The sequence below is a fragment of the Uloborus diversus genome, chromosome 3 (assembly GCF_026930045.1).
Source record: "Uloborus diversus isolate 005 chromosome 3, Udiv.v.3.1, whole genome shotgun sequence".
Taxonomy (NCBI): Eukaryota; Metazoa; Arthropoda; class Arachnida; order Araneae; family Uloboridae; genus Uloborus; species Uloborus diversus.
The window spans coordinates 27,339,393-27,350,553 of record NC_072733.1 but is presented as its reverse complement, the minus strand read 5'-3'; the positions used below and the strand labels follow the sequence as shown (position 1 = coordinate 27,350,553).

The 11,161-nt window shown below is 33.5% G+C and overlaps 1 protein-coding gene across 1 annotated transcript in view; it reads right to left on the bottom strand.

Moving 5' to 3' along the window:
* Positions 1-3,670: 3,670 nt before the first annotated feature.
* Positions 3,671-11,161, bottom strand: part of LOC129218297 (zinc finger protein 43-like) — a 101,400-nt gene continuing 93,909 nt past the window's right edge. Inside the window, exon 10 of the mRNA XM_054852531.1 lies at positions 3,671-4,149. Within this exon, the coding sequence (XP_054708506.1) occupies positions 3,918-4,149 (232 nt within the window). The 3' untranslated portion in view covers positions 3,671-3,917. The remainder of the gene's footprint in view (positions 4,150-11,161) is intronic.

The following is an 11,161-nucleotide window of genomic DNA, read 5'->3' as shown; positions in this document are numbered from 1 at the left end:
ATAAATATGATTAAATTTATTTGTAGCAAAATAGAATTTTACTGCACATATAGAATTGAATGCAAAAATCATAAGAAAATAAATTTAAATATGTCTACAGACTGTGCTTGAAAATTTTGCAAATGATCACACAAGATTAAATTTATGAATTTGTAAGCAACTGGATGCATGTAAGTTACTGTAACAATTGGTGCTAATAATAGTTAAAAAATCAATCTAGTTACTCTAAAAAGCTACAATAAGCTGTCCAGCAAACTTTTAAGTCTGTTGAAACAACATTAAAAAAAAAAAAAATTCTACACTTTTTTCATAAAAGCTTTTTCCCGATCAGAAGTTCTTGCATCAAAAATGCATTAATAAAAATTACTTCACACTAATGTCAATTTTTGTTTTTTGACTTTTTTTAAACCTTTAACAAATTAATGCTTTATTTGTGCTGAACTTCTTTACAATGACAGCAGACAAAATAATTGCATTATAAGTGAAGGATTAAAAACTATGTTACAATTTTATGACTTATAATTAAAAACTTCCCAAAAAATCGTAATCAATTTCCTTAATTACATAAAATGCAATTTATATTTAAGAAAACAATCGTTTTATTTAAATGTTAAATTTAAGTACAATCAGTATTTCTTAACAGAAATACAAAACAAAATAAAATGCAAGCACACAGAAATGAAGAAAAACAAAGTATGCAATTTCTCAATTATTGCACAGGATTTTTTTTTTTCCAGAAGATCAGCAGTAGTGATCCAAATACTTTCAACACCTATTATCACTCTTGAAGAAGGTGTGACATTTTACTACTTCAAATCCATAGAATGCATTCTTAGTGTGAAAACTTTTCGAACTTGCAACTTTCAAAGTTGCAAAATCAATTTCACAAATTTCTTGATATGTGGCAATGGCCCTACTGTTGAGAGTTTTGAGATTGGTGTAGAAATCTGAAAACTCTTGCTCAGTTACAACTGGAAAATAGCTGGGACAACTCTAACACATTATCAATTTTACAAAGAATGGATGGCCGCACTTTGAGAAGGTGAACATATGCTATCACTTTCTACCACTGAATAAAAATATGTATAAAATGAAACGAAACCAAAATTTTGCTTCAAATTTTGGATAATTCATTGCATGTTATAATGCATTTATGAAACACATTATAGGTGTTTAAATTCAGCATATATACAGTAGAAACTCGATTAACTAAAGGAATTGAAACTGCACCAACTTTTGGTAAATCATAATTTTTGGAGCCCCACTTTGAAATTAGAACTTCCTTGCTTTTGGTACATTTTTCTTTGAAAAAAATGTAAAAACATTTATTCTCCAGCCATTAATGAACAAATTATTAAAAATGAAATATTTTAATGACTCTAATCTGCCCTGAAATCGGTTTCCACGGAGAAAATACCCTCCTAACCCATGGGGAAAATATCTAAGCCCCCCCCCTTACAATTTTGCATATGGGCGCCTTTGGCTAAGAGACCTTTGAAGTTAAACTTTGCATTTAAACACATACATATTTGCAAAGCAACTTATAAATGAGATATTTTTAATTATATTACTATAATTATAAACAATAAATATCCTTCAAGCCGGAAAATGCAGTGCACATTTAATAAGACATAATGCAGTGAATTTAAGTTGTTGTTGTGTTGCCAATCATGCAGTTAATTTAATTTTTTTGATTATAAAAATGAATACGTAATGCAGATATAATTACTTTACAACAATATTTCACTTTCATTCAAGCACCCTTTCAAGTTTAATAGCATTTTAAAAATTTGAATCATCTAGCATTCAAGAAATTTACTGACGGGCTTGAGAAAAGGAGGAGAGGAGAAGTGAGAGAAATGTACAAATAATTTGGTTCCGGCAACAAAAAATGGTTGCCTCCAATGAGCTTGAAGTGAAATAACAAACTTAAAGAAAAATGAAATTCATGGAAACCGACTTTGGTTAAAAGAGTTTTTGACAATCGAGGTTCTACTGCATTAAAAAAAAACTTTCTTTTCATAAAAAGAGTTTTACTTAGTTTAACATTTCTTTCAGGGAAACTAAGCAACAAATAAGAAAATTTAATAGATACTTGAATTGAATTCATAAGATATACTTTCTAAAAACTTGCAATAGCAAAAACGATAGATAACAAAACAAAATAAAGTAACAGAAAAATGAATTTTAAATGTCCATGCATTTTTTGAACAACTACAATTTCACAATTTTAGTGGTTGTTTGTTAAAAAATCATGCCTTTAAAACACATCAAAGAAAAATAGAAGATTTTTATTAACAAAAATAACAAATTAATCATTATAAGACACATAACCCTTATAACAAAGAAGTTTTGAAACATAGAAATCTTGTGATTAATATTTGTTGATTAAATAAACTATTTTTACGATAATAACTAGAAGAAAAAGTTATCACTGGTATATAGCAAAACATTCTAAAGGAAACATGTACCTTACTTGCAATATTAAAAAGAAACTTAGCCAAACTAATACATTGGAATACTCATCGTAGAAAAAATAATTGCATGCATGATTTTTAATGATTTCTACTAATTTTGTGTAACAAAATTAAGTACATATTGTAGAATAATGGCTGAAAAAAGTGCCAAAAAGACACAAATTTCTAGAAACAAATGCATAACTGTTTCCATCTAAGAAGACACTTCTGAGACAGCAACAAAAGGTACAAAGACTTTGCTATCATACTTTTCCTTTAACACAAACAAGTTTTTCATCAGCAGGGTTCACACTAGGATGTAGGATTGAGCAATCCCCAAAATATTTTCCAAAATCCCACACAACAAAAGTCCATCTGCATGTAGTTTTCATAACAGTCCCCACTTAACATTTTGGTCAATATGAGAAATTTCACTTTAGATTTTTGCCAAGTATGAACTTTGGAATCAGAGTAAATTTTGACCGTTTTACTCCGCACTCCATAGCACAGCAGAGATAATGCTTTTGTCACAAGAAATATCAATAGTTAGAAAATGAACACATGCATTTTTTCAACTCCCCCATTAGCTCTTTTCTAGATTTGTTCTTTTGAGATTGAAAAGAGAATTCAGTACTGCTCATAAGTTACTATGTAATTTCTACTTTTTCATTCGTTTACAGAAATTCTCATATCTTACGGATTTTTTAAATTTAATAGCTGAATAAAGATAAAAATTAGCATATCAGCAACATCATTATAGCTGATTCACTGCAGTGGAAGGTTTTATAATTTCTTTTTGCATGAGCAAAGGCTATCCTCTGATTTTTATGGTACATATAAGATGAAATATAACTAAAAGTAGTTTTATTCAAAACAGATAATGAGAAGTTTTTAAACGCATGCAAATATTACACAAAGAAAAGCCAAACGGAAATTACGAGGATCAATTGAATTTTATTTTTGGATGATTGGAAAGATAATTTTCATATCACTTATGATTTCTAAATTATGCAATTCATCTAAAGTTCATGTTTGTAAATCATTTGAAATTTTAAAGTGTAGATTATAATGCAGTTCTGAAGGTAAAATATAATATAAAAATTATTATAAAGAATGCATTTTCCTTTTACATTATTGAATTATAGATTACAGGACATAAGTTTAATAATTTGTAATAAACCCATTAGCTATAACTCTACTTTAGCTACAGAATATACCATTAGGAACATGAATTTAAAGAAAATAGGGAAATAGAACATTTTAAAAAGAATGCATTATATACAAAAATCATTTGCATTTGATGCTTTTTGAAGTGGAAATTACTGCATGCAGTCATTTTCCAATTCTTAAATAGAATGTGTATATTATATACAGTCCTAATACTTAGTAGAAATTCATCTTGAAAAAGTTTGATGTTCAATGTACAGTATATATATTCAATTCCAATAGTTCAATGTACATTTACCATAGTTCATTTTCAGAATCTGTAGAATCATTTGGTACCATCATATTTTCAGACCACTGAGTTTCTTGATCTTTTAGATTGATTGGTGGTGATTTAGGAGTTTTTCTTCGAGGACTTGTTCTAACTTTGTAAAACTCTTCTATGGATAATAGCCTTATTCCTTGAGCAGTCAGAATTTTCCCATGGCGGGTTTTGAGATGACGTTTGTAAGTATTCCTTGTTTTAAATCTATTGAAGAACAACGAAATAAGATCATTTGTGATGCACAATTTTTGCATAATATTATTTGATTCAGTTTTTAGTAACAATTATTTTAATCAGATAGATATACAAGATGGTAAATAATACATTGTAACGAAATACAAGTCATGGTGCCCACCTAGGTGCGGTCATGGCACAGACTGCACCATTAAAATTTTTAGGGAGGTGTTTTGATAGATATTTTTCTTTTTGGGGGGTCTTTCTATTGGGGGCCTTTGTGATATTTATAGGGGGTGCGCCCTTGCTTCTGAAGGAGGGGGGGGGACCCCTGATACAAGTCATACATTAAAAAATATTTCCTTGGAAAAACATTTATAAGTACACATTACTAATTAAAAATGGAAAACTTATGTGGGTTATAAGGTAGAAAAAGTGATTAGAACAGCACTTTTTGATGGAAAAGAGTTAAATATCTACACCTGATAGCACAAAAAAAGTAAGCAGTTGCTGAATTACTAAAGTTTATGAATAATTAAAAAACAGCGTAATTTAAGACGGCTCAGACCAGTCTGACTTTTTATCATGCGCGGAGGCTATTTATACATCCTAGAGAAGTTTCGACAAAATTGGAAATGCTTCTCGATATTTCCTTTTTATTCCATTCACAAATCTTAGTGTGCAGAAATGGAGGGGACATATACTTCATTCAAATGCAAGGGGGATGTATATTCATTACAAGAAACTATTTACAGGTTAAGTTACTACAATAATTTTCAGATGAAGAATAATGGAATAAACACCAAATTTAGCCAGATTACAACAAATTAATCATAAAAATAATTAGTATTTACAGAATTTGTAACATTATATACTACTTCCCACTTGGGGACAACCCATTTAAATTTTGTTCTAAATATATTTTTTGAACCTAGTGTTTATATATGGGTTCTAACTCAACACATTGAGTTTATTTTATTTCAACAAGCTATGATGCCTTTCACCCCCCCTCTACCACAGAACAGCAATTTGAGAGAAGGAGGGAATAGTGCACCCCCTGATTTACATACAGTCAACTCTCAATAACTCGAAGTCTCAAGGGATCGGCTGAAACGTTCGAGTTATGGGATGTTTCCACAACAATCTCAAGAATTTTGGACCCAATAAAAACTTTGAGATAAAGGAATATTTAAGTTATAGGGTCTGGTGGGGGAAAGTGGTCAATGGGGTAAAGGGGTCATTCGTCAAAGAAATGGCTGTAGCTTGGAAATAAATGTTCGTATGAATGTGAAAATTTTATTATCGAGTAGGGCAGTTAGAAACTATGTTTTGAATACAAAATTTTACAACTGGCAAAATTTAATTTGGTAAACAAAAATATTTTGTGTGAATATGAAAAGTTTTAAAATCTGAACACCTCTTTTAACTTCTTTGTGAAATTTTGTTTGTTATAATTATGAACAGATTGACTACATAGGAAGCTTCCTACATGTCTCAAGAACTCATTAGCAGTTAGCTGAATCTATTTTAGATAATTTTTTAGAACAATTTAAGTAAGATGGGGTAAAGTGGTCATAATATTAGGCTTACCCAATATTGTTCTTCTAATATCACTTAATCGTTAAGTATAAAGGCAGATATAAATTAAATATTAATCTCACTTAATATGTATTGTTTTTACAGTAAACGGGGTTAAATAAATGAGTATATGCGTATGCATAGGCATATACTCGTAGGCACGTACATAGACGTATTCGCATAAATGCACCAATAAATACGTATATGGGTATCTACAAGTATTTTTAATCTATATAGATAGACATTCGACTGTACACTTATACACTCACTTATACTCGTATATATATATATATATAAACACTTATATATTCAGGTAGACACGTATACATGCTTACGTACTCGAGTAGACACTTACATACAAGGATACAAGCATGTGATATACAAGTGTACAGGGTGAGTTTAAACTTTTTTGCTAATTATTAAAAGGTGTTAGAAGGGAGGATAAGACGCAAGAATCATAAGGAAGATATGGTCACAAACGCAATGCTGACGGGCAACATGCACGCAAAGAGAGAAACTGATAAATACAAAACAGGTCACAAATTTATATTCAGTAAATTACCGCCCAATAGCCAGGGCCTAAAGCAGAAATTCATAAAATACACCGCCAGCTCAGTCATTTTCAGCCGAGGACTGCAGTTTTGTGCTTATTTGCACTCATCAGCCCGGCATAGGAAAGTGACTGAGCTGGAGATGGAAAACCTCTTAAGGAATCCAAGAGTGCCATACAAACTTGTAGCTAATATAGAATTAGCGCAGACCAGACGAGTGACCGAAACAATGGTTCGGTTCAGCTCGAATATTGAAAGCAAGACTTAGTATATTCAGTAAATTATTGGGCAGTGGCTTCCTTAAGAGGTTTTCCATCTCCATCTCAGTCACTTTCCTATGCCCGGCTGATGAGTGCTAATAAGCATGAAACTGCAGTCCTCGGCTGGAAATGACTGAGCTGGCGGTGTATTTTATGAAGGTCACAAATTTATTACACAAAGACAATTTTACATAACATTTTAGGTCTCAAGAAAGTTTTAAAGCGACATGAAATGTGTGGCCTGCAAATGTATTACATGTGCGTTGCAATAACAACGCACTTTCTGTTGCAATAACGAGACTTTTGAAAAACTTTCATCAGTCCCTGCGCCTTTGTTGCGATGCTTGTATTGGAACTAATACAGGCCGTAACTTTTAACAACTGCTCTAAATATTTTTTAAAAACTGAACTGTTTGGTAAAATTATCTTTGTGCAATGAATTTGTTATTTGTTTTGCATCCATCAGTTTCTAGCTTTGTGTGCATGTAGCGTGTCAACGAACGTAAGTTCCTGATAATTTTTTGCTTCTTGTCCTCTCCTCTCACAGTCTCACACCCCTCAGATTTTTGCCCAAAAGCTTGGATTCACTCTGTAGGCACACATGTATATAAGTTTATATATTCGTGTATACATATATGTACTGGTGTATACACGTTAATATACGTATATACGTCTATGCAAGTATACATACGTATATACTGGTGATTCACTATATATATCTATATATATATATATATATATATATATATATATATATATATATATATGCGAGTAGACACGTACAAACACGCACTGGATGTGTCCACGAATTAACTTGTGTATACCCGTGTATATGTGTATGTACACTTATATATACGTGTATATGTCTACTGTACCGAATGTACTCGGGTATGCACGTATATACTCAAGGTACAAGTGCATACACGTATATGATGTTCGTTTACAGGCGTATACACATGTACATACACGTGACACGTATATACTTGAGTAGGCACGCGCATGCATCTGATGCATACATGTATCTACTCATATATAAACGTGTTTACTAATGTTTACATGACACGTATGTGCTCGTGTATACACACATATGCTTGTGCATATACACTGGTGTCCAAAAGTTAAGCATAATTCTTAAAATGCGAGAAAAAAATGTAAATTTTCGTAAAATTATATAAAGTTACTTATGGAGATTCATTGGTTGAAGAAGAAACAATATGTTTATGCAAAATAGTATAGTTGATGGTGTCATGCGCGAATCAGGTGCGCGTTTCGGAATGTGGATAAAACAGCTCGCACGCTTTAGAGAGTTCAGGCGCGTTTCATGCAATTGCTGTACCAAGAAACATTGGATCTGGTGAAACAGAACTAATAATGGCACAAAGACGCCAATTGGACGTGTTTGCGAAAGGAAGAATTGTTGGAATGCTAGAATCTGGACGATCACAAACTGAAGTGTCTCGTATTCTTAATGTGCCTCAGTGTGTAATCTCGAGACTGTGGCAGAGGTTTTCTAATACGGAAGATGTTACCCGCCGACCAGTACCAGGTCGACCAAGAGTCACAACCGCAAGCCAAGATCGTTTTCTGGCAATTTCTGCACGACGTCATAGGGACAGCTATGCCAGAGAATTGGGTTCGGCACTCAGTGCCGTCACAGGAATAACAATTTCGAGGCAAACTGCTTACAGGAGACTCAATCATGTCGGTCTGTATGCCAGAAGACCAGCAGTTTGCATTCCTCTCACATCAGCGCATAAACATGCTCGTTTAAACTTGAGCTTGCAACATCGGCATTGGAGTCTGGGACAGTGGGCTTATTACGGTTGTTTGTAATAGTTTTGCATCTATTTTTAACTATGACCACTTTACCCCATGCTATGACCAGTTTCCCCTGTTCCATTGGGTAAAGTGGTCATAAATACAAAGGGAAAACAAGTATTATAAAACTACTTAAATCAATATTTATTTTTCTAAAACGCAACGTACTGTGTTCTTTAATAAAGCAATGTAAAATAAAAACAAAAAAACTTTTAAGTGTTTAAAGAATTTTTGTATTTATTATTCACCTAAGTTGAAAACCCACGATTTTATGACCACTTTACCCCACCAGACCCTAACCTTCTAGTTATCGAGCTCAGACTGTATTTTTCATTTCTGATCAAAGGGGGAAAAAAATACAAATACAAATACAAAAGTGACGACCAGCAACAGGCTCTGGGCCCAGCTAGACTGGTCCTAGTCAATTTACAATCCCCAGTGAAGATCAATGGCCCTCTTAAAGCTGTCTACTCCTTTGCTCATTACCACCTCTTCCGGTAAGCTGTTCCAAGGTTCCACTACCCTGCTAAAATAATAATTTTTCCTAATATCCATGTTAGCCTGAGATTTAAATAGCTTAAAACAATGACCCCTTGTCCTGTTTTCAGTGCTAAACTTTAGCCCCGTAACATCTTTCGTTTTAATAAATTTAAACAGCTGAATCATGTCCCCTCGGTCTCTTCTTTGCTCAAGACTGTACATTTTTAGCCTTCTAAGCCTGGAATCATAATCTAAGTGGGAAAGTCCATTCATTAGCCTTGTAGCCCGCCTTTGAACCCTTTCCAATACATTAATATCTTTCTTGAGATGAGGAGACCAAAACTGAACAGCAAATTCCAAATGGGGTCTTACCAAACTTCTGTATAAGGGCAGAAGAACTTCTTTAGATTTACTTGAAATAGATCTATTGATAAACCCAAGCATCTTATTGGCTTTGTTGCTAGCAATGCTGCACTGTTGGCTAAACTTTAAATCCTGACTTATTAGGACCCCCAGATCAGTAACTTTGTCTGCCTGACTAATGACTGAACCTTGCAAATAATAACTTGTACACTTATTTCCATGCCCTAAATGTAGCACTTGACATTTCCCAACATTAACAGCCATACTCCATTTATCAGCCCACTCTGTAATATGATCTAGATCCTCTTGCAGCTGATTTGCTTGTTCTTCATTTTCTACAGTCCCCATAACTTTGACATCATCAGCAAAACAATTCATGTTCCCAGAAATATTTTTGTGAATATCGTTCATAAAGACAATGAACAAAACAGGCCCTAACACTGATCCTTGAGGAACCCCGCTTAAGACCTCACTCCAATTAGAATAATTTCCCCTTACAACTATTCTTTGTTTCCTTCCGGTCAGCCAATTTTTTACCCAAATGAAAGTTTTCCCTCCTATTCCTATATCAGCTAATTTGCTAAGTAGAGCAACATGCGGTACCTTATCGAAAGCTTTTTGAAAATCAATGTAAACAACATCTACAGGCTTCTTATTGTCCAAAGCCATGGTAACTTTGTCATAGAAATGTAATAAATTAGTTGCACAAGATTTACCTTTCCTAAAACCGTACTGAAAACTAGTCAATAGATTATTAGTCTCTAGAAAATTTACTATCTTAATTTTCATCAATGTTTCAAAAATTTTGCAAACCACCGAAGTTAGACTCACTGGTCTATAATTTCCCACACTCCCTTTAGACCCTTTCTTGAAGAGCGGTGTAATGTTAGCCAGCTTCCAGTCCTCTGGCACTGTCCCCGAATTATAAGAAGCTTTGAAAATGTTTGTGATTACATCTGCTAATTTCTCTGCACATTCAACTAAAATTTTCGGATAAATATTATCTGGCCCCGGAGCCTTAGTCTCTTTAATTTTTTTCAAATGAAGTAAAACGTCATCCATGGAAAATACAAAGTCCTCAAGCTGTACTGTAGCTTGTGTCTTGTTGGTGTCAACTGTTGAGATACAGTTATCGTTAAAAACACTCGAAAAAAAGTTATTAAGAACATTAGCAATATCACTATTGTCCTGAATTAAAATTCCGTGCTCATCAACCAGTGGCCCAATATGACTATTTCGAACTTTCCCCGAATTAGCATATGCAAAAAACCTCTTGGGATTCCTGTTTATGTTATCTGCCAGTCTTTGCTCCAACTCTCTTTTCTGAATCCGTACCAAATACTAAATTTACGCCTTGCCTTACAATATTGGAGCCTATCTGCACTGTGACCTGTTTCTCTAAACCTATGAAAAGCAGCTTGCTTGTAATTTAGAGCGTCTTTAGTTTCCCTGGAGAACCACATTGGCCAAATTTTAGTGTTGACACCCTTTCTCCTAAAAGGAACATGATCCGTAACCGTATTCGCTAGATTTTCCTTTAACTCTGCCCACTGAAGATTCACATCGCTATTGTCCAATCCAGAAGAAAAAACTGCTTTCAAACTCTGCCGAAGTGCCACAAAGTCAGTATTTCTGAAATTGGGCACAAACCTAAAATTCTCTACTTTGTGCATATCAAATTTAATCCCAAACCTAATACTGTTGTGGTCACTATCTCCAATGTGTTCCCCTACACATAACCCCTGAACAGAGCCTTCCATGTCGCCGAAAACTAGATCTAAAATCGCGTCCTGTCGAGTACCCTGAGTTACAATTTGATCTAAGAAACAGTCACCAATTACTTTCAAAAAATCCTCTTCTCTGCTATTACTATGGTAAAAATTATTCCAATCAATTCCTGGAAAATTAAAATCTCCCATTATGATGACTGACCCCTTGCTAGAAATGTCACTAATAATACTAAACATCCGTTCGTCTTGACCCTGGCTTAAG